The following is a 24,568-nucleotide window of genomic DNA, read 5'->3' as shown; positions in this document are numbered from 1 at the left end:
GACAGAGACTCTGTGACTCATGTAAAAAAGACCAAACTGTGAAACATGTCCTCATGGAGAGCAGCCGCTATACAGAAGAAACAAAGAAAGAAAGAAAGAAAGAAAGAAAGAGGGCGGCAGTGGCAAGTGAGCCCACAAGCAGTGTTATACTGCTGCAGTATAACACTGTATAACACTGTTACTGTGCAGTATAACACTCAACAGTCTCCTGAATATACAACAGAAAACCAGTCAAGGACTGTGAAGGCCCCAACAGTCATAAAGGAGCGTAAATCCCTACTCTCCTTCAAAACCACTGTAAAAGAGCACTTACAGGTGACTGTAAAAAAATGTATACGTTTTTTTTATTTTCTCATGCCTTTTTTGTACATAATGGTATATATGTTTTCCTCTGTATTCTTATGTTGATTTTTAACTGTTTGGTTGCTACTATATGTCTATGAAATTAATTCAAGGACCCCAATGGAAACAAGCCCGCAAGGACTTTTTTGGCCGGACCTTTTAGACAAAAGCATTATAAATGTAACTGTGTTGTTTTACATTCTTTTGCCTAATAACATTTTCAATCAATCAATCAATCAATCAATCAAAAACTGCAATTTGAAACTGGCCTCTGCTTTAAAAGTCAAAGCCTAGCCCCCCCCCCCCCCCCCACTCCCCTTGAAATGTTTACTGTTTTTGTTTTCTAACTGTTTATATGATGTTTTGCATAGTAGTGTATATCTGTCTGTCATTAAATGTCTCGATGAATTGAGTGCAAAGGACCCCAATGGAAACAAGCAATAGGGCTTTCTTGGGTTTTAAATCCTCTTAGCAGACCTTCAATTAGAATCGTACTTTACTGTGTTTGTTTTGTGCAAATTGCTAATAAAGTATTCAATCAATCAATCAATCAGCTTGTTTCTCTCGCAAAACCTGGCAACACAGTCTCGTGTGCAATTCTGTAGACTGGGATTGATTGATTGATTGATTGATGTACTTTATTTAGTAAGACATGAGAACAACAGTACATGGAAGTACAAATTCACAATACAAGGTCTACTAAACTGGAAGACTCATAAAAGCACTGAGCTTGTTTCAAATGAGTTCCCCATGCACACAAATCATGATGACATATAAGAGACAGACAGATATACACAACTACTATAGAATGTCATACAATCAGTTTACAGGTTACTGGTATGAAGAGTGAGAAATATGTACAAAAGGAGAAGGAGAGAGGGGGGGTAGGGGGGTAGGTTAGGTTAGGACTTAGACAGGGGCCATTTTCCAATTGCAGCCTCCTGAAGGTGTATCTTTAGGGCTGTTTTGAAAGAGAGTAGGGTTTTACACTCCTTTACTCCTTTTGGTAGGGCGTTCCACATTTTTGATGAATAGCATGAGAACGAGTTACTTCCCTTTGTTGAGCCAAAAAAGGGTTGGACAAGGTTTGTGGAGCTGCCTCTGGTATTGTGATCATGGACATCATTAACATTTTGGAAGTATTTTGACAAATACAGGGGGATCCCAATGTTGTGATATATCTTGAAGACCAGGCCCATAGCAAGTTGCTGTACTCTGTCCGCAACCCTAAGCCATCCAATCCTATCAAAATGATCAGGGGTTAGATGGGTTTTGTAATTGAGGCCAAGAAGTAGCCTTACAAGTTTGTTTTGGGATGTTTGGAGCCTTGTTTTTAAGGCCTTGGAGGTGTTGTGATACCACGAAGTACATGCATAATCGTAATGACCTTGTATGAGGGCCACTGCAAGAGTCTTCAGAGTCTTCTTACTGACTTTACGATCAATACTCCGCAAATAGCGTGTTTTTTTGTGGACCGTTTTGATCGTTTTATCAGCATTTTTGTCACCAGAGAGGTCAGCCTCCAAGATAGAGCCCAGGTAGGTAATTTCGTTTTTTCTTTTGATGATATCATCACCCGCTTTGATCGTGAAGCTCTCTGCCTTTCTGAGGTTAGGAGTGGACCCAAAGAGGATGCATTCCGTTTTGCCCAGGTGTAATGAGAGCTTGTTGTCGGAGAGCCAGATGCAGATCTTGTTGAGTTCAGAGCTGAGAGTTTTCTCAACCTGCAGCCTGTCCCTGTCCGAGACTAGCAGGGCCGAGTCATCTGCGAACAGGAACAGGTTGCAGTCGCAGGCTGACGACATGTCATTCACATATATCAGGAACAGTAAGGGTCCTAGTATACTTCCTTGGGGAACACCACAAGTCACTGGGAGGGGGGGGGACTGGGTGCCGTTTACTTCCACCACTTGCTCCCTCCCTTCCAGGTAGGATCTCATCCAGTTCACTGACGTGTCATCAAAACCTATTGCTTTGAGCTTATTGATCATAATTGGGTGATTAACGGTGTCAAAAGCCTTCTGGAGGTCCAGCATGACCATGCCGCAATATTTGCCCTTTTCGATCTCTTGTTTGATAGAGTCGTTCAAATAGAGAAGGCATGTGTCAGTGGAGTGGTTTGTTCTGAAGCCAGATTGGAATTTGTAGATTAGATTTTTCTCGGCAAGATACTTGTCGACCTGTTCATAGACTATTTTTTCCATGACTTTCGAGATGGAGCTTAGAATAGAAATAGGGCGGTAGTTGCCAGGGTCTAATTGGTTTCCTTTTTTGAACAGAGGGGTCACCCTTGCTTTTTTGAAGTCGTTAGGGACCTGTCCCTGTATGGTGGAGAGGTTTAATATGTGGGTAAGGATTGGAGCAATGGAGGCGGCTGAGTCTTTTAGAAATTTGGGGGGGATATTGTCGAGGCCTGTGGCTCTGTGTTGATGAAGAGCACTCAATTTTTTAAACACCTCTTCTGTTTTCACAGGGGAGAGTTTAAAGTCATCTTTGCAAACACCCTGTTTTTCGTAAAATGAGACAACATACTCCTCACCATATCTCCCAGAGTGTGGAGGAAGTTTTTCAACCAAATCTGAGGCTACGGTCGTGAAGAATATGTTGAGGATTTTACTCACTTCGTGTTTGGATGAAATGAGAGTGTCATTCACCTTGAGGCTTAAGTTTGAAAGCCTGGTTTTCAATTTTTTGCTGCAGCCTAGGAGGTTCTTGAGTAGCTTCCAAAGCTCTCGTGTTTTTTTTTGATTTTCCTCAATCTTGTCATCGAGGTAGCTTTTTTTCTGCTAACAGGAGCATGCTGTTTACCTTGTTTCTTAGCTTGTTTTTTTCCTTTTCAAGTTTAGCTACGTGGGATTCGAGACCTTTGTTAAAACATTTGGCTAGTTTGATCCTACTTTTACGAAGCTCAGAACACTTTTTGTCTCTGACTTTCATGGCAGTAAGGATGTCCGAATTCATCCATGGTACCGAGCGGGTTTTGACCCTGATGGTTTTCATGGGAGCCACACTGTCCAAAATTTGAATGTTTGTTGAAAATTTGGATCAAGTTGCTTTGCAGGTTGTTGATCCGGTCTGGGTTCATACCGGATACGGAAACGCTTCTGGCATAATATATGTGTGTGTGTAAGGCGGGCTCTAGACCCGTGAATAGTGAATGAAAACCCTTCATATTCATCATAACATACAACAGTGTCGCACACATGTAGTGAAAATAGCAGATCTACAAGCTCACGTGTGTATTGTCTTCTAATTGTATGTCATGTAATTAATGTACAGACATTTCATACAGTAAGACTTCTTCTTATACACATGTATTCATTTACTGTATTATTATTATTACCATTATTATTATTTTATAGTGAGAATAGCAGTTCTACAAGCTCACAATGTGTCTCATCCTGACACGTTGTGAGCTGGTAGATCGACAATTGTCAATACTTTTGTGTGAGACTCTTGCATGATGAAGTAGTACACTCATTACTCATTTATGAAAATACATAAAAGGTTTAAATATGGAGATACAAGGTTTATAATGTACTGTTGTATATACAGTACATACAGTATTCAGTAAAATACACTTTTCTCCAGTCATTGGCTGATTTGATACAAGATGCAAAATACAAATTATGATTGTGTGAAACATTTAACATTTTGTTGTGACTAAACCAGCATCAGTGTGTGTGTGTGTGTGTGTGTGTGTGTGTGTGTGTGTGTGTGTGTGTGTGTGTGTGTGTGTGTGTGTGTGTGTGTGTGTGTGTGTGTGTGTGTGTTGGTTTCATGTGTTTTAATAGAACTCACCTTTGATGGAAGCTGAGGTTCCACTGGACATCCTGTCTACATCTCTGTTTCACCTGGAAAACAGACAAATAATATTATTATTATTATTATGCTCAAACACTATATATATATATATATATATATATATATATATATATATATATATATAGCCAATTATTTTTTTACCTTTTTTCTCCCCAATTTAGTCGTTATGCCAATTAATTCCTCTCCACACACATGTCTGTGTTGTCTCTCTCTCTCTCTCTCTCTCTCTCTCTCTCTCTCTCTCTCTCTCTCTCTCTCTCTCTCTCTCTCTCTCTCTCTCTCTCTCTCTCTCTCTCTCTCTCTCTCTCTCTCTCTCTCTCTCTCTCTCTCTCTCTCTCTCTCTCTCTCTCTCTCTCTCTCTCCCCCACACATGTCTGTGTTGTCACTGCTGTCTTATCCTACTGACTGACCTGTCAGTGAGGAGCCCCCACCAGGAGGACGTAGAGCCTTCATCCTACTCCTCCCACCCTACACTCCCCGCTGACAGGTGCCCCCCCCCCCACACACTCACCGCTGACAGGTGCCCCCCCCCCCACACTCCCCGCTGACAGGTGCCCCCCCCCCCCCACACACTCCCCGCTGACAGGTGCCCCCCCCCCCCCACACACTCCCCGCTGACAGGTGCCCCCCCCCCCACACTCCCCGCTGACAGGTGCCCCCCCCCCTCAGCCTGTAGGAATACGTGCAATGACCGATATCACCCCCCTCCTCCTCCTCCTCCCCTGAACACGGGTCAGGTGTGTTCATGTAAACGCTGGACAAAGCCGGACGCACCACACGGTGGATTAGAACCCACAACCTCCATGCTGGTGGGCAGGGACTTTACCACTGCTCCACCCAGAGCTCCAGAGTATTTCTGTGTTTGATACTTCATACTTCTACTCCACTACATACAGGGTAATATTCTACTTTTAATTCACTACAATTATTTTACAGTTTTAGTTACTAGTTACTTTGTTAAAAAATAGCTGATCTACAAGCTCACAATGCGTTGTGATGAGACATGTTGTGCTGCTTAACACTGATGTCAATGTTTAGGATTGGATTCAGAGATTGAGTTAAATGAATTATTATTATTATTGTTAATAATAATTTACCAGCCAGATTGGAAAGAGACAGACAGACAGACAGACAGACAGACAGACAGACAGACAGACAGACAGACAGACAGACAGACAGACAGACAGACAGAGGCTATTTTCACTCTATTTAAATGTTTTTAAACATTGTATCTTTGTTCCTCAACCACTAAACCACTTCAACACTATACTTAGTTGAGTGGAGTCCCCCAGGGGACTATACTAGGCCTCCACCTGTTTTCACTCTATACTAAATATATGATTAGCACAAAATAGCAGATCTACAACCTCACAACACGGTGCAACGTGACACATTGTGAGCTTGTAGATCAGCTATTTCCCCATGATAGGGATGCTAGGCTTCATGTGGTTAAGCCCTATATACTTCATCATATATGCCAAATATTGAAAATAGCAGATTTATAAGCTCCACTATTAGATCGGCAATTTTCACTATTTTGAGGGACTTTAGTTTTTTAATAGTTAGTATGTTTAACCCATTAAGACCTGACGCCGACCCACACATTGAAAAATAGCAGATGTACAAACTCGCAGCGTGGCTCGAAGTGACGCGCAGTGAGCTTGTAGATCTGCTATTTTTTAATAGCCGATGCTAAATTCTAAAATGACACGTGTGACTAAACCAGTATCAGTGTGTTGGTTTCATGTGTTTTAATAGAACTCACCTTTGATGGAAGCTGAGGTTCCACTGGACATCCTGCCTACAGCTGTTGTTTCACCTGGAAAACAGTCAAATAATAATATTATTATTATTGCAATTCTTATTCTTATTCTTATTATTCTTATTATTATTATTAACTATCTAACTAACCACAGACAGAATGATTTCCCTTCATTTTTCAGCTCAATTTACAATATATAGGCAAAATATAGGCTTTGCTGCCTCCTTGTGGTGATAATGGCACATAGCAGAATACATAAAACATTACTGGTTGTTTTTAAAGCAATAAGTTTTAACTGTGAATCTACTGACGTTTATAATGACAAACAATAACTATAGTAAATGTTTATAGTTTTATAATGTTCCTAAACATCATTATAGAACGCAGAAAGTCAACGTGTGTTGTTTGTTTAACAACTAAGTGACCAGATTCTAGTTGATATATCCGGTTTGTTACACAGAAATTGGCAGTCTATCGAATCCTGTGACTGATAGCCTGCTAGCTAGCTTTTTAATTAAATCATGTAAAAAGTCCTGCATTTGTACTAAAACTGTTCTTTATTTCAATACATCCAACTATTAAGTAATTAATTACACGTTGGGCTGTCCTTTGATACAACGATAAAACAAGCAACGCTTAATAATAGCTATAAAGCGAAGACAAGGCTAATAATAGCTAAAGCTAATGCTCATTGACTCCGTTCATCTGTTTGTATTGAAAGGTCTTTGGTCTATTTTCGGCGCGCAACACCGTCATAGAACAGAGTATCATGTTGACATGCTGACTGGCTGCGTCACGTCACCTACCTCTATGCACGTCACACGTTAGTAAACAAACATGTGAGCATTTCCGTTTGTCTCTACAAAGTAAAACGGAATTTTGTGTCATGCTTATCATTGAAAACCACGTGAACGCTTCCGTTTTCACTTCAAAATAAAACCGGATGTGGCCACAAGGACTACACTTAAGAACTACATGTTCCATACACCATTGGACGCTAGAAGAACTACATTCTAAGGACTACATTTCCCTTACACACTGGGACGCTAGAAGAACTACATTTTTGGGACTACATTTCCCTTACACACTGGGAGGCTAGAAGAACTACATTTTAAGGACTACAGTTCCCTTACACACTGGGAGGCTAGAAGAACTACATTTTAAGGACTACATTTCCCTTGCACCATGGGTCAAGCTTCACATTGTACGCCACGAGAGCACTTCTGTTTTTTCGTCAAAATAAAACCACGCATGTGTCAAGTCTTGCATCAAACACAACTCGAACGCTTCCGTTCTTTTTTCAAAATAAATAGTTTTAATGTTTACTTTATGCTCTGTTCTACGACGGTGTCGCCGAAAATAGCAGATCTACAAGCTCACAACGCGTCTCATTGTGAGCTTGTAGATTTTAACATCTTTATAGTAGAAACTAGCGCCATATTGCGTCATCTCGTTGTTTTATGAACTGATTTATTGACGAGTTCTACTTTTATCGATTCATTTTGTCCACATGAGGGCGACAAAGGCCGTGGAAAACAAACAGAAGAACAAAATGAACACATTGTTACATTTATCACTGTATTAGTTTATTGTTATATTTATTTATCACTGTATTAGTTTAATGTTTTAATTACATTTATCACTGTATTAGTTTAATGTTTTAGTTATATTTATCACTGTATTAGTTTAATGTTTTAATTACATTTATCACTGTATTAGTTTAATGTTTTAATTACATTTATCACTGTATTAGTTTAATGTTTTAATTACATTTATCACTGTATTAGTTTAATGTTTTAATTACATTTATCACTGTATTAGTTTAATGTTTTAGTTACATTTATCACTGTATTAGTTTAATGTTTTAATTACATTTATCACTGTATTAGTTTAATGTTTTAATTACATTTATCACTGTATTAGTTTAATGTTTTAGTTACATTTATCACTGTATTAGTTTAATGTTTTAATTACATTTATCACTGTATTAGTTTAATGTTTTAGTTACATTTATCACTGTATTAGTTTAATGTTTTAGTTACATTTATCACTGTATTAGTTTAATGTTTTAATTACATTTATCACTGTATTAGTTTAATGTTTTAGTTACATTTATCACTGTATTCTATATAAACTGTATTAGAAAGCCACTGCTTACAAATGATAAATTCCTTACATTAAACATTCTTATAAGCTAACCCTATATTTATATATTTCGCCTCCCCGCCCCGCCCCCTCGCGCTCAAGGAAAGAGAAGCAGGAAGCAGTGTGGTCACAGAAACAAACAGTCAAACATTTGACAAAAACATTCCCATAGTTTAATATATTACTTCATATCAGAGAGATATGATTTAATATCCATGTTTAGTTTAATATAATTGCTTCATATCAGAGAGATATGATTTAATATCCATGTTTAGTTTAATATATTACTTCATATCAGAGATATATGATTTAATATCCATGTTTAGTTTAATATATTACTTCATATCAGAGACATATGATTTAATATCCATGTTTAGTTTAATATATTACTTCATATCAGAGACATATGATTTAATATCCATGTTTAGTTTAATATATTACTTCATATCAGAGATATATGATTTAATATCCATGTTTAGTTTAATATATTGCTTCATATCAGAGAGATATGATTTAATATCCATGGAGAGCACAAAAAGAAAAACGTCACAACATTTATTGTCCTTGGTGTAGAGGAGTTTAATTATAATTCAATTGACTTAAAAAAAATCATTACAATACAAAACAAGCCTAACAACAACATTATTGTGATTCATGTCAATATATATTAATTATGTTCTGTGAAATTTGACATTCAGATATTCATTCAATTTAAAATGTGATCACAGTCACCTTTCTCTCTTAGGTTTTCTATTTCTTTGTCTGTTCCCTCGTCTAGGTTTAGAGGTTCTATGTCTCTGTTTTCTCTCAGCTGTATCTCGTTTATAGGTGGTTCTATATCTCTGTTTTCTCAGCTGTATCTCATGTGTAGTTTATAGGTGGTTCTATATCTCTGTTTTCTCAGCTGTATCTCATGTGTAGTTTATAGGTGGTTCTATGTCTCTGTTTTCTCTCAGCTGTATCTCATGTGTAGTTTATAGGTGGTTCTATATCTCTGTTTTCTCTCAGCTGTATCTCATGTGTAGTTTATAGGTGGTTCTATATCTCTGTTTGCTCTCAGCTGTTAGCCTGGTAAACCCTCCCTCCAGAAATCTCATTTCCATTTGATTTCTGGAGGGAGGGTTTACCAGGCTACTCAGCTGTATCTCATGTTTAATTAATCAGCATCATGTTTATCAGTCTTGTTCTCCAGTCAGTCTCGTTTAATTAATCAGCATCATGTTTAATTAATCAGCATCATGTTTAATTAATCAGCATCATGTTTAATTAATCAGCATCATGTTTTACGTCACATTCAGTGTCTGAGATGTTTTTATTCATCAATGAGTTTTGAACACCTTGCCTGCCTCGGTTTTAAAATGAAACCGATGCGTTGGCATTACGCTCCCAAATCCATATGGCCTGTTCTCTCATAGTTTAATGTTAACAGCTGATTGAAACGCAGCCAATTATGCGCTCTGCACTGCAGTCGCCCCAAAACACAATCGCCCCGGGGCAAATCCCGCGGTATTCACCTGGTATTCTTAAACGTAAGCTCAGTAAACTATGCCTAAACCTAACCTTAATCCTAAACATAACCTCATTAAAACGATGCCAAAATCTAACCTTATTCCTAAATTTAACCTCAGTAAAACTATGCCTAAACCTGGCATATGGTGTTAGGGTTAGGGTCATGATGTTTAAAGTCACTTAAATGACCTTCTCCTCCATTCTGATGCTCACTTTGAATAGCAGCAGATCATATTGATCATGTGTGGACCATGTGATTGGCTGAGTAGAAATGTGTGCTAGCATGCAGTTGGACCATTGTGTCTGTTGAGAGTCTGATGGGTTCATCCTCCTAGAAATCACATACAGTATTATGAATATAAAATATGTGAAGGTTCTTCTTTGACCTACTGGCAATGTGCAACACACGCACACGCACACGCGCATACACACACACACACACACACACACACACACACACACACACACACACACACACACACACACACACACACACACACACACACACACACACACACACACACACACACACAGTGATAGAATAACTAACATTCAGCCAGCTGATTAATCTGTTCTAACCCCCTCCTCTATATCAGACACTTTTAGTCATTTGCATAACTCCGCCCATTCTGTGTTGCTCCTCCTCCTCCAGCTTCTTGTAGTTGTAATAATTCATGATGAGCAGAAAGATTCCAGCGATCAGCATCATCACCCCACATGCATAATACATGTACCTGTAGTCCTGGAATATATCCACTAAAGCACCTGTAAAAATATAAAATATAATATTAATATCATGTATTTATAGTTATGGAATATGTCCACTAAAGCACCTGTAAATATATAAAATATAATATTAATATCATGTATTTATAGTTATGGAATATGTCCACTAAAGCACCTGTAAATATATAAAATATAATATTAATATCATGTATTTATAGTTCTGGAATATGTCTACCAGAGCACCTGTAAATATATAAAATATAATATTAATATAATGTATTTATAGTTCTGGAATATGTCTACCAGAGCACCTGTAAATGTATAAAATATAATATTAATATCATGTATGTATAGTTCTGGAATATATCCACTAAAGCATCTGAAATGTATAAAATATAATATTAGTATCATGTATGTATAGTTCTGGAATATATCCACTAAAGCACCTGTAAATATATCAAATATAATATTAATATCATGTATGTATAGTTCTGGAATATATCCACTAAAGCACCTGTAAATATATCAAATATAATATTAATATCATGTATTTATAGTCCTGGAATATGTCTACCAGAGCACCTGTAAATATATAAAATATAATATTAATATCATGTATTTATAGTTCTGGAATATATCCACTAAAGCACCTGTAAATGTAAAATATAATATTAATATTATAGTTCTGGAATATATCCACTAAAGCACCTGTAAATATATAAAATATAATATTAATATCATGTATTTATAGTTATGGAATATGTCTACCAGAGCACCTGTAAAAATGGTCGACAAACATTTTTCGTCATAGTTTTAGTCAAAAAATGAACACAGGAATAAAACTCTTGAACGGTTCTGTTCCTAACCCTTTTAATTTCTCATATGTTACTGTAATTGTTCTCCTGTACTATGTCTACTTGTCTTGTATTGATGTCTGTTTTTGTATGGATAACTATTTCAACAGCCTGCTCAGGGACTACAGATGGAAATGAGCTTTTGGCAAATTCTGGCTCATTTATGTGGATATGAAAACTGACATGTTGATTAATGAGCAACTGTCCCTGATACATACATCAATAAATAAATGGGTTAGGGTTAGAGTTAGGGTTAAAGGGATATTTCACTTTCAAAAAAGCTTTTGGTCATTTTATGGTCTACTCAGGCTTTAGTGAGCCCTCCAGACCGTTTTTAAGTTGCTTTATTCAGTATTTAGATATTTGATATTAATTTTACCAGCCACGCCCCCTTCCTATACAAACCCATTATAACTTAAAACTCAATTTTTAACCTTTTTAACCATCAAAAACACCCGTCCTTGGTTCTGGTGACTCACCCTGCCCTCCTAATGCGTGAGGGGGCCGTGTTTTTTTGATTACTTTTTTCATTTATTTTTAATATTTTTTTTTGGAAAATGAAAAAATTAAATACAAAAAATATATATTAAAAATAAATGAAAAAAGTAATCAAAAAAACACGGCCCCCTCACGCATTAGGAGGGCAGGGTGAGTCACCCGAACCAAGGACGGGTGTTTTTGATGGTTAAACAGGTTAAAAATTGAAGTTTAAGTTATAATGGGTTTGTATAGGAAGGGGGCGTGGCTGGTAAAATGAATATCAAATATCTAAATACTGAATAAAGCAACTTAAAAACGGTCTGGAGGGCTCACTAAAGCCTGAGTAGACCATAAAATGACCAAAAGTTTTTTTGAAAGTGAAATATCCCTTTAAGGTCCTTGCTCACCTGAATAGCCAGACAACTATTCCACAATCTCTGAATGCTATATAGAGTCTGGAACTACAACTCCCGAAATCCCAGAGAGGAAGCTGGCACTTCCGTTCACGAAAATATATTTTAAAATATCTTTACATTTTATTATTTTATTTCCATTTCTGCTAAGCATCAAGCTAAATATACTTAGATGATTTGTATTCATATTAGGATAATTAGGACTGTAAAGCCAAAACGGAAGTGAGGAGGAGGCTTCATATCCGGTTTATATTGTAATCATGATCAGAGCTTCCGAGTCCCAGACTGTATGACCGGAAACATTTGAAAATTGTGGGAGGCAACAGTCTGGCCACACGAGACTACAGTAGGTTAAGGTTCTTGCTCACCTGAAATGGGGGGTTAAGGTTAAGGTTCTTGCTCACCTGAAATGGGGGGTCCGAGCAGCACGGGTCCACACTCCATGATGGTGACCAGCCCCACGGCGCTGCTGAAGCGAGGAGCTCCCACCAGGTCCATCAGGACCTCAAACAGCAGCGCACACACCATGCCGAACGCCACGCCGAAGATCACGGCGTAAACCACCAGCCCCGCGTAGCCGGGCAGCAGCGGCAGCAGCAGGTGACAGGCTCCGTTGTACGCCACGGCCAGGCTGAAGAAGTACTGGATCCTGGGCCGAACCCAGCCGGTGTTGGCCAGGAAGCCGGTCGCCGGCCGGGCGAACATGTCCACCAGAGCGAAGATGGACAGGAGGAACGCGGCCGAGTACTCGTCGATGCCCTGGTGCTTGGCGTACGGGGCCAGGAAAACCACGGGGGCGAAGAAGCCAAAGAACATGACCACGTTACCGATGAGGTAGATCACGAAGCCTCGATGTCTGAACAGGGAGCAGTCGATGAAGCCGCACCCTCCTCGTTTCCTGTCTTCTGCCGCGCCCGCTTCCTGTTTCCTGTCTTCTGCCGCGCCCGCTTCCTGTTTCCTGTCTTCTGCCGCGCCCGCCTCCTTCACCAGCTCTGCCGTCGGGCTGGCGGCGGCGTCTTCGTTAGGAAGCTTCTCCGGGTCGGTTCCGTTGGCGTCCGGAGGAGAAGGAGGGCTGCAGGGTTCCACGGGTTCTCTGTGTTCTAAAACACAGGGACGTGGAGAGAACGTTAGAGGGGTTAGGAGATGAAATTCAAAAGAAAATAAATACAAAATACGATCTGCAAGCTCACGCTGTGACGCGCTGTGAGCTTGTAAATGGGCTATGTTGGGTGTGTGACAGCGAACACTTAGCCTATAATGAAACGTTTAATTGGAGATGCAGCGTATCGTACGACATGGATTTCTACACACGGAAATTCTTTCAACGTAAAATGCTGCATTCAGGTTCAGGAGAGTTTGGATAAAAGGCCTTGGATCAAGACTAGATGTACTGTATCTAGTCTGTCATTTTGATGTATCTATAACGTCATTCATTATAAAATACGCAGATGACTCAGTCATTGTCAGCCTTCTTGACAACGACGAGGTCGGACATGGTCAGGTCACAGAGGACTTCTTGTCCTGCTGCAATGATGCGTTCCTGGAATTGAACATCTCAAAAACAAAAGAGCTCTGTATTGACTTCAGACGTGGTCCCCATCCCACTCAGAACACTGATATCTGTGGCCAGCCAGTGGAAATTGTGCCTAACTATAAATACCTGGGCACGATTATCGACAGCAAACTGAAGTTTGATGCTAACACTGAGATAATGTGTAAAAAGGGCCAGCAACGTCTTTTCTGCCTAAGGAAATTAGCCAGATATAATGTCAACAGAGACCATGTTCATTCTGTCATCTCTTTCTCCATTATATGTTGGTATGGTAACCTCACTATTAAAGACAAAAACTCTCTTAGAAGGATTGTGAGAACCGCCTCCAAAATCACTGGCATCCAGTTGGAGAGCCTGGACCCTTTTTACAATAGACAGCTGCTGATGAAGACCAGGGCCATTCAGCAGGACAGTGCTCATCCACTCAAGGCAGAGTATAGGATGTTGCCATCTGGACGCCGTCTAGAGGCCTCTGGTGCTAGAAATAACAGGTATAAGCATTCTTTTGTACCTGCCTCGATTCATGCAGCCAACGCTGCTAGGAACAGGTAAAGAACGATATGATGATGTTGTTGATGATGATGATGATGATGATGATGATGATGGTGTATAATTAAGCACTTTATGCCAGCACTTTATATCATAGCACTTTTCTGGATGGAGCTTTTATTTTGTCTGACAATGGTGCACAAACAAGCACTTTATGCCAGCACTTTATATCGAAGCACTTTCTGGATGTAGCCTTTATTTTTATTTTTTTATTGTCTTTCTATACTTGCACTAGAGCGCCCAGGTTTCTGTTTATGCTATGATGTCTCACGTCCTGTTGTCCTGTACTGTCTGTATGTTTTAAACTACTACTACCTCTTTGCTGTAAACCTAATTGCCCTTTTGGGACACTAATAAAGACCTTGAACGTCAGACTCCATTAAATACGTCTCTGATAGTCTTGATCCAAGGCTTTGGGAAAAGGTATTTCTCTTGAATGCTGCCTTTGTGTTTTTGTTACACATACCTGGTTGTTGGGGTTTTAAGGTCTTGTTGACGGGTCTCATCAGCGCTCCAGCCACGCAGCAGTTCAACACGAAGCCCCCCAGGATCATAAACGCTCCTCTCCAGCCAAACGAGTCGAACAGGAACTGGTTGAGAGGAGCCAGGGTGGACAGGAACACCGGACTTCCTGCCATCACGATGCCGTTGGCGATCGGCCGCTTGACCTGGAAGTAGGTTCCTATGATGGTCAGGGCCGGCTGTAGCTGGAAGGCCAGGCCGAAACCTGTTGATTTATACATCTATATGTTTAATATCATACATATATATATATAACATATATACAATATATACAATACAATAATAACATATCTAATAACTATGATGGTCAGGCTGTAGCTGGAAGGCCAGGCCGAAACCTGTTGAGATATACATCTATATGTTTAATATCATACATATTATATACACATTATACACACTGTTTAATATCATAATATAATATCTATGAAGAAACCTGAACACACAACACATTATAACTGTTTAATATAAAACCTGTTTATATTATTATCATATACTCTTTTAATTTGATCATCCTGAACACATTTGTCTTTTTTCCCCTCTGATAATAATAATAATAATAGTGTTAAAAGGTTAAAAACTAGGCTAGAAGTGAAAAAAGTGGGATTAGGATTAGGTAGGGAATGCAAGTGTGGTTTTGAGTGGGAGCCATGAGTCAGCTATAACTCTGTGGGTTTCCCTGTCAAGGCCCTGTCTGTCACCCTGTCTGTCACCCTGTCTGTCACCCCAGGGTGGTTTCTTTGTCCTGGGGTCCAAGAGGCCTATCACTGTCACTGGTCTATGTATTGTTAGGGTTAGGGTTAAAGGTCACTGGTCTATGTATTGTTAGGGTGGTCACTGGTCTATGTATTGTTAGGGTTAGGGTTAGGGTCTATGTATTGTTAGGGTTAGGGTCTATGTATTGTTAGGGTTAGGGTCTATTGCTCCTAAAACTGTTTCAACTTTAAAACATCTGTAGTTCTTTCCTTTGGCCACCAGAGGGTGTCCTCATACAGTGCATCAGATGGTTTAAAGCAATAATAAGATACCAGTGAATATTGTGAGTCATGTTCACTGGGGAGTGGGACTGTGCATGGTGTGTGTGTGTGTGTGTGTGTGTGTGTGTGTGTGTGTGTGTGTGTGTGTGTGTGTGTGTGTGTGTGTGTGTGTGTGTGTGTGTGTGTGTGTGTGTGTGTGTGTGTGTGTGTGTGTGTGTGTGTGTGTGTGTGTGTGATTGTTCAACCTTCATGGAGGGGAAACGTTTTGAAATGTTTTATTCTTTAATATTTAACTTTTTAAAACTCGCCCATGACCTCTCTTGCTGGATCATAGCACAGTAACATAATTACTCTGGAACCACATGATGGATAAAAACACATTATGATCTAAAGTTAAATAATAACTCAATAGTAATAATAATATGTGGAGGTATTTATATGGCCTACAGGCATCACGCACGCACGCACGCACGCACGCACGCACGCACGCACGCACGCACGCACGCACGCACGCACGCACACAGGCATGCACGCAGGCAGGATCCATGAGGTTAAACTATTTACACATTATGGATACGATGATACTTACAGCATGATATAATAATATAATATTATTATTAATCAGGTACTTGAATATCTAGAAAAGCACTATATACATTGGATAATATGTTATTATTATTATTAATATGCCGTTATTATTATTATTATTATTAAGCATTAGTAAGCCTAATACTTGAAATCATAATACCCTATGTTTTATTATAACAAGGAAGTGGTTGTAATAAATGTAATAAATGTTTGACAGTAACTCACAGACAGCATGATGTTCTGCTATGACTGAACGCTGAAACACAAATATTGACATTGCAACAAATTGCTCAAGATGCCCTCCCTGTCCACACTGTGTGTGTGTGTGTGTGTGTGTGTGTGTGTGTGTGTGTGTGTGTGTGTGTGTGTGTGTGTGTGTGTGTGTGTGTGTGTGTGTGTGTGTGTGTGTGTGTGTGTGTGCGGGGGGGGGGGGGGGCTCTAGGGTTAATAAAAACAGACTAACTAACCCTCCTCTGTGTTCAGCCAATCACATACTGTGGGTGCCTCGGGGCTAAAGCACCCACTGGGTGCTGATAAAAAAATATAAAAAAGTAATAATGATAATAATATATATATATATTTTAACCCCTAACCCCTGTAATAAATCATGATGTAATAGATTACCTCCCAGTACTCCCACACACAGATACAGGTGGATGATGTAATACATGATGATGTAATAGATTACCTCCCAGTACTCCCACACACAGATACAGGTTGATGATGTAATAGATTACCTCCCAGTACTCCCACACACAGATACAGGTGGATGATGGTCGTTCCAAAGGAGGCGGCAACCATGGCGACGCCCACCATCACCCCCCCGACCATGACCACAGGTCTGCTACCATAACGATTCACCAGGATGCTGCTCACAGGACCTGTAAGATACATAATTATAACATACTGTAGGACCTGTAAGATACATAATTATAACATACTGTAGGACCTGTAAGATACAACACGAATCCACGGCGCGCTGCCCTGCGTGCAGCCATTGCTGCGGTGTGAACGCTACGTGGACGCAACACCGCAGCAATGGCTGCGCGCAGGGCAGCGCGCCGTGGATTTGTGTATATGCACTGCTGCCATAGTGATTCACCAGGGTGCTGCTCACAGGTCCTGTACGATACATTGAAGAGAGTGTAAATCTGACATGGAGAAGATCCCAAGAGGCTGTTTGTTCAGTGTAGTCAGTACTGCTGTATGGAGCTGAGACATGGACCCTCACAGTGGAGTCAGTACTGCTGTATGAGACATGGACCCTCACAGTGGAGTCAGTACTGCTGTATGGAGCTGAGACATGGACCCTCACAGTGGAGTCAGTACTGCTGTATGAGACATGGACCCTCACAGTGGAGTCAGTACTGCTGTATGGAGCTGAGACATGGACCCTCACAGTGGAGTCAGTACTGCTGTATGGGGCTGAGACATGGACCCTCACAGTGGAGTCAGTACTGCTGTATGGGGCTGAGACATGGACCCTCACAGTGGAGTCAGTACTGCTGTATGAGACATGGACCCTCACAGTGGAGTCAGTACTGCTGTATGAGACATGGACCCTCACAGTGGAGTCAGTACTGCTGTATGAGACATGGACCCTCACAGTGGAGTCAGTACTGCTGTATGAGACATGGACCCTCACAGTGGAGTCAGTACTGCTGTATGAGACATGGACCCTCACAGTGGAGTCAGTACTGCTGTATGGGGCTGAGACATGGACCCTCACAGTGGAGTCAGTACTGCTGTATGAGACATGGACCCTCACAGTGGAGTCAGTACTGCTGTATGAGACATGGACCCTCACAGTGGAGTCAGTACTGCTGTATGAGACATGGACCCTCACAGTGGAGTCAGTACTGCTGTATGGGGCTGAGACATGGACCCTCACAGCACAACAGAAAAGGGCCCTGGACGGAGTCTACACAAGAATGCTATGAATGGCACTAGGTGTCACATGGACGGACCACATGAAACATGGTCCTCTACGGGGACCTACCACTGGACAGGACACTGTGTCAGTCACCTGGAACTAACTGACACTGTGGGAGCCAGCCCAGAGAACAGCTAGGAGGGGAAAGAGGTGCATCACCTACGTAGACACACTGCAGTTTGACAGTGGAGCCAGTAGGAGGTGCAGTACCTACGTAGACGCACTGTGGTGGAACAACTTAGCTAACAACACAGCAGAGCTCAAGACCCTGAGTTCATGTAGCTGGGGACCCCCCCCCCCCCTCAAGGACCCCTAGGGGGTCCTCAGATCCAAATAATAGTATTGTGACTATACTATAGTATAATATACAGTGACTATACTAACCTCCAGCATACATAGCTGCCAGCATGATGGAGGAGACCCAGGCGATCTGGCTGTAGGACACAGAGAAGTACTCCTGGATCTCCTTAAAGTAGATGGTCAGGGACTTGGGGAAGGCGTAGGAGAAGCCGATGCACATGAAGGATCCCAGGACCACCATCCAGCCCCAGCCCCCGTCAGGAGGGGTGTAGTCCAGGGTGGTGGAGACTGCTGGAGGCATGGTGGAGCAGCCTGCATGGAGGAACACTTTATTTATTATCATTATTAATCAGGAGGGTGTATAGTCCAGGGTGGTGGAGCTGCCTGCATGGAGGAACACTTTATTTATTATTATTATTATTATTATTAATCAGGAGGGTGTATAGTCCAGGGTGGTGGAGCTGCATGGAGGAACACTTTATTTATTATTATTATTATTATTAATCAGGAGGGTGTATAGTCCAGGGTGGTGGAGCTGCATGGAGGAACACTTTATTTATTTATTTATTATCTACTATCATTATTATTTGCATAGGAAGGAGACAGTGTTCTTGGAGGTGGTTATGCTTTATGTCAGGAGTCTTCAATGTTTTCAGGCCAAGGACCCCCTAGCTGAGAGAGAGATGAAGCAGGGACCCCCTCTATAGTGTATAACATTGTGTTTCAGATTAAACCTTTTTTGTTTACTTGGTCTGCTCTTTTTTCATTCTACACCGATACCTCTTTGCCAAAAATAGCAGATCTACAAGCTCACAACGCCTCACGCTGTGAGGCGTTGTGAGCTTGTAGATCTGATATTTCTGGCTAAAGTTCTCCACAGAAAAGGAATGTTAGGGTTCAAGTGGTTAAGGTAAAAACAAAATCATATCACACAAAGATTTGGCGGACCCCCTGTAGTAACTCTGAGGACCCCCTAGGGGTCCCAGACCCCCTGTTGAAGACCCCTGCTTTATGTACATGACATCATGGTCAGAAGTACATTCACACTCATGTCAGTGGTAGGGTAGTTCTGCCTGGAGCTCAGGGCAGAGATCATAGTTACCTCTTAGTGACACATTTAGACTCTTATATCACAATGTATTGTAGAATATAAGAGATGGTAAAATATAAAGATTTACATATTGATCTTATAGGGAAAGAGACCTTAAAGTAACATGAATGTTAAGGTCTATAAAGTAACATAAATGTCATTCAGGATGAAAGGTTATTTACAGCAGTGGTTCTCAAACTTTTTCGTGCCAAGGACCCCCAAATAGACACTTATTAGACCGCGAACCCCCATTTGAAAAGATAAGCCAGGGACCCCCATAATAGAAGATTTTTAATTTTACGGCTCTTTAGCAGTGATTTCAACCATTTTAATTTCAAGGGCCTCCAGTTTGACATGCATTAGGGCTACAGACCCCCTAATTTAACTCTGAGAGTGTACAAATGGAACCAAATGGACCCGTTAGGGTCCATTTGGTTCCGTTTGTACACTCTCAGAGTTACAGACCCATAAGGGTCCATTTGGTTCCTATCCATCATTTAGCTGGGGACCCCCTGGAACCCCCCCCCCAAGTACCCCTGGGGGTCCCCGGACCCCACTTTGAGAACCAATGCCTTAAAGGTCTATAAAGTAACATAAATGTCATTCAGGATGAAAGGTTATTTACAGGCTGACCTAGGCTGTGACACAGACGTTTGAGAACTTGTACAGCTTGTAGATCGGCTATTTTCACCACATGTTTACCTCAGAATATAATGGAGACGCAAGGGTTCAAGTGAACTTATCCTTCAGTCTGTGCATAAGGCTTATGATGTATACATCTATATAAGGTGCATAAGGGTATTGATCATTAGTATAAACAGCAACCCTAACCCTGGGACGGCAGTGGCTCAGGGGTAGAGTGGCCGGGTAGAGTGAACTGGAAAACCGCAAAAAAAACAAAACAGTTTGATCCCGGGCTGGGGCGCTCCCTTAGAGTTAGTGTGGAAGTGTCCTTGAGCAAGACGCTGAACCCCTAATTGCTGCTGATGAGCAGCCTTGCATGGTTTCCTCCTGTGTGTGTGTGTGTGTGTGTGTGTGTGTGTGTGTGTGTGTGTGTGTGTGTGTGTGTGTGAATGCGTGGGTGTGTGTGTGTGTGTGTGTGTGTGTGTGTGTGTGTGTGTGTGTGTGTGTGTGTGTGTGTGTGTGTGTGTGTGAATGCGTGGGTGAATGGCACAATCAATGTAAAGCGCTTCATAAATGCACCATTACCATTGTAAAGGTGAATCAGGTAAATAAGGCAGTATAAACAGCATTGTAGAGGTGAATCAGGTAAATAAGGCAGTATAAACAGCATTGTAGAGGTAAATAAGGCAGTATAAACAGCATTGTAGAGGTGAATCAGGTAAATAAGGCAGTATAAACAGCATTGTAGAGGTGAATCAGGTAAATAAGGCAGTATAAACAGCATTGTAGAGGTGAATCAGGTAAATAAGGCAGTATAAACTTTGTAAAGGCATATAAGGTAAGTCTTACCTCGGGGTGAATGGTTGAAACGTGTGAAGTGAAGTGAAGTGGAGAGTCAAGTTCTGACAGGTTGTAGATCTAATAGTGCTGCCAGACCTGTGGTGTCGTCACGTGGTGTTTGTAGATCTAATAGTGCTGCCAGGTCTGTGGTGTCATCACATGTCAACCGCTCTGCTTCCAACTGACTCCAACTCCCTCTCACTGCCTTGCTCTGTGGTTCATGCATCCATCCAGGATCTGGTCTGGTCTGGTCTGTGTGATCTGGTCTGGTCTGTGTGATCTGATCTGGTCTGGTCTGTGTGATCTGATCTGGTCTGGTCTGTGTGATCTGATCTGGTCTGGTCTGTGTGATCTGATCTGGTCTGGTCTGTGTGATCTGGTATTGACAGGGAGTAACAAAGTTGTCAGCCAATCAGTGAGTAAGAAAGTCGTAGCCAACCACTGGTCTTGTGTGAGATGAGGTCATGACAGTGAGCAGCGTGGTCTAGTATGAGAGTTACAACACTATAGAACCCTAACCCTAACCCTCTAGTATGAGAGTTACAACACTATAGACTCCCATCGTAAGAATGAAATGAGGAAATGCTCTGTCTATCTTAATGAGGAAGTTCAATGTTTGGAACTACAGCCCATAGAGTTGTCTCTGTCTCATATAGCAGTGAGATCAAAGAGTGTCATAACTCTCTCTCTCTATGGCTCTGACAGTGAGTAAGAAGGCTGTAGCCAATCACAGACGAGGTCAAAATGCCGCTGTTGCCCCTGAGCTCAAACAAACGAAGGAGGATCCACACTGGTTCTACAACTCTGTGTGTGTGTGTGTGTGTGTGTGTGTGTGTGTGTGTGTGTGTGTGTGTGTGTGTGTGTGTGTGTGTGTGTGTGTGTGTGTGTGTGTGTGTGTGTGTGTGTGTGTGTGTGTGTGTGTGTGTGTGTGTGTGTGTGTGTGTGTGTGTGTCTATAGGAATGTAAGGGTTGTTGTAGGTCTAGTCTATAGGAACATAGATCTATAGATAATATGCTACAGGTCATTCTATAGGAATGTAAAGGTTACGTGTTGTAAGTCTGTGGGAACATGTTCCTTCATATATATCGTGCTGCCTGTCATTCATTGATTCCCCCGACCAGTGGCGGACGCAGGATGATGTAGCCTTTATGTTAGTTTGAGATGGGGTTAAATGTTGTCTGTTAGGGTTAGGGTTAGACATAGGGTTAAAATGATTGAAAGAAAGGAATGTCTTTACATGTTGGTAAATAATCCCAGAATAAGCTCCTGTCTTCTCTCAAATTCTCTGGAAAAGTTAAATCACACTCCTTCTCTAATTACATCATTCAAAAAGGATATCGTCTGGACTTCAATACTTAGTATTTCACTTCTGATGTCATTTTAACATCTACTCAGGGGCTTTTTTTAAACTAATACTAATAAAGGGATATTTCACTTGCAAACACGTCTGGCCCAGAAGTGTGTAGGGTTATTTTAACGTCTACTCTGACAGAAGAGTTTAAAGTGAAATACCCCTTTAAGACCCTTTAAGTCTTAAATCGATTACTTTATAATAAAGCAGATGATCTACAAGCTCACAATGTGTGGTCAATCCGCATGCTGTGAGCTTGTAGATAGGCTATTCTTTTTTTAATTTATGTTACAGATCCGTCTTGATCACATGACTATAGAGATCATAAGTACCGATTTGCGCGAAATGTTGATAAAAATGTGAAAGAGTAATATCCTAAAATGTGTTTTACATAAGTCGGCCTCCTGATGGCGCTATAAAAGGCAGATGTGAAAAATGCAGGGCAGAGGTTTTTCCTTGACCTCTAGGGAGTGCACAAACACATTTTTACACAGATCGGTGAAGTTATACTGTAGGTATAAACACAAATCGGCCTGTTATAGCGCCACCAAGAGGCTGATTTGAACATTTTTAAGTGGCATTTCTTCCTCGGTCTAGTGGGAATGTATGTGCAACATTTCATGGAAATTTCACGCTGTGTTCATGATTTGAGACATTTTGTTGAAAACGGAGCACTCCTGCAAACTTTGGAAGCCATTCTCAGCCAATCAGGATGGAATAGGAAAAAGTTTAAAGACCCGTTTGGTTTAATGACTATAGAGATACTGTGTACCGATTTGTGTGATGTTTGGACAAAATCTGTAGGAGTACTTTCAAAAAATGTGTTATGGAAAAAGCAGTCTCCTGGTGGCGCTATAACAGGCCCATGTGAACATTTGGGGCTGAAGTTTTGCTCTGGCAGCCAGGGAGTGTGTGTGTACAGTTTTGCTGCGATCAAGCCAACGGTGCCGGAGATTAGCTGTTCACGGACGGACGGACGGACGGACGGACAGACAGACAGGGTGCAGAACATAGTCTGGGCCATGCCTTTCGGCCTGGTGGAGACAATAACAGCTGCAGAGACATCCAGTCTCCTCTTCTCTTCTCTCTCTCTCTCTCTCTCTCTCTGTTTTATTCTTTCACACATAACAGTGTAATTAGATTTACACATTAAGACAGTTTAATTCAGGAACAATTCATTCAACAAAAACATAAGAAAAAGACAATCTGAACATGAAAAAATAAAAACAAAAACAAGTAAAAGAAAAAGATTATGCTTATGGTTTTATCTCATACAGTTAACACATTCCCTGCCAGAGGGGTTTTTCAGAAAAGGTTCCCTCAGTGCCAGGGATTTTGACCATTCTGACTAATATTTGAGGACACACAGGACATTTTGTGCTATGACTATGAACACATAGAATATCTCAAAATAAAGCTTAGAATCTCTTCTTTCATCTGAAAGAAAAAGTGAGTTTCTAGCATGTTCTGTTCTTTAGCTAGAGGTAGTTGAATACAGCTTGCCTTCACCAAAAAATGTCATTTTTTTCTTAGATTCAGAGATATAAGCGATTTAGTAAAATAAACACGTTTAGAGTCATAAAAATCTTTGAGGACACACAGAACATTTTGTGCTAGGACTATGAACACATGGAATATCTCAAAATAAAGCTTAGAATCTCTTCTTTCATCTGAAAGAAAAAGTGAGTTTATAGCATGTTCTGTTTTTTAGCTAGAGGTAGTTGAATACAGCTTGTTTTCACCAAAAACTGTCCTTTGTTCTTGGATTCAGAGTTTTAGTGAAAGAAACACGTTTAGACATAAAAAATGATTTCAAGTCTTTGACGTTTATTTTTCACCTTCATTGACATCAGTCATGTAAACAATACTTTATAAAAATAAAAAAAATAAAAAAACTGCTTTAGATTCAGAGATATAAGCGATTTAGTAAAATAAACACGTTTAGAGTCATAAAAATCTTTGGGGACACACAGAATGTTTTGTGCTAGGACTATGAACACATGGAATATCTCAAAATAAAGCTTAGAATCTCTTCTTTCATCTGGGAAAAAAGTAAGTTTATAGCATGTTCTGTTTTTTAGCTAGAGGTAGTTGCATACAGCTTTCTCTTGGATTCAGAGTTTTAGTGAAAGAAACACGTTTAGACATAAAAAATGATTTCAAGTCTTTGACGTTTATTTTTCGCCTT

At 40.6% G+C, this 24,568-nt stretch overlaps 1 protein-coding gene across 1 annotated transcript in view; it reads right to left on the bottom strand.

The window, feature by feature from the left end:
- LOC311054317 (monocarboxylate transporter 2-like) overlaps nt 1-21,214 on the bottom strand; it is a gene marked incomplete at its 3' end in the record, with an annotated part of 30,620 nt that extends 9,406 nt beyond the window's left edge. Inside the window, exons 1-7 of the mRNA XM_084070190.1 lie at nt 21,038-21,214; nt 18,559-18,786; nt 16,979-17,122; nt 14,624-14,884; nt 12,461-13,156; nt 10,203-10,348; nt 4,144-4,196 (exon numbers count right to left, since the gene is read on the bottom strand). Of these exons, the coding sequence (XP_083926316.1) occupies nt 4,144-4,196; nt 10,203-10,348; nt 12,461-13,156; nt 14,624-14,884; nt 16,979-17,122; nt 18,559-18,775 (1,517 nt within the window). The 5' untranslated portion in view covers nt 18,776-18,786; nt 21,038-21,214. The remainder of the gene's footprint in view (nt 1-4,143; nt 4,197-10,202; nt 10,349-12,460; nt 13,157-14,623; nt 14,885-16,978; nt 17,123-18,558; nt 18,787-21,037) is intronic.
- Between the last annotated feature and the right edge of the window lie 3,354 nt (nt 21,215-24,568).

This window comes from Gymnoscopelus microlampas (assembly GCF_963454915.1).
Source record: "Gymnoscopelus microlampas genome assembly, chromosome: 10".
In the NCBI taxonomy this organism is placed as follows: Eukaryota; Metazoa; Chordata; class Actinopteri; order Myctophiformes; family Myctophidae; genus Gymnoscopelus; species Gymnoscopelus microlampas.
Note: the sequence above shows the minus strand (reverse complement) of the source record. Positions and strands in the feature narration are given on the sequence as shown.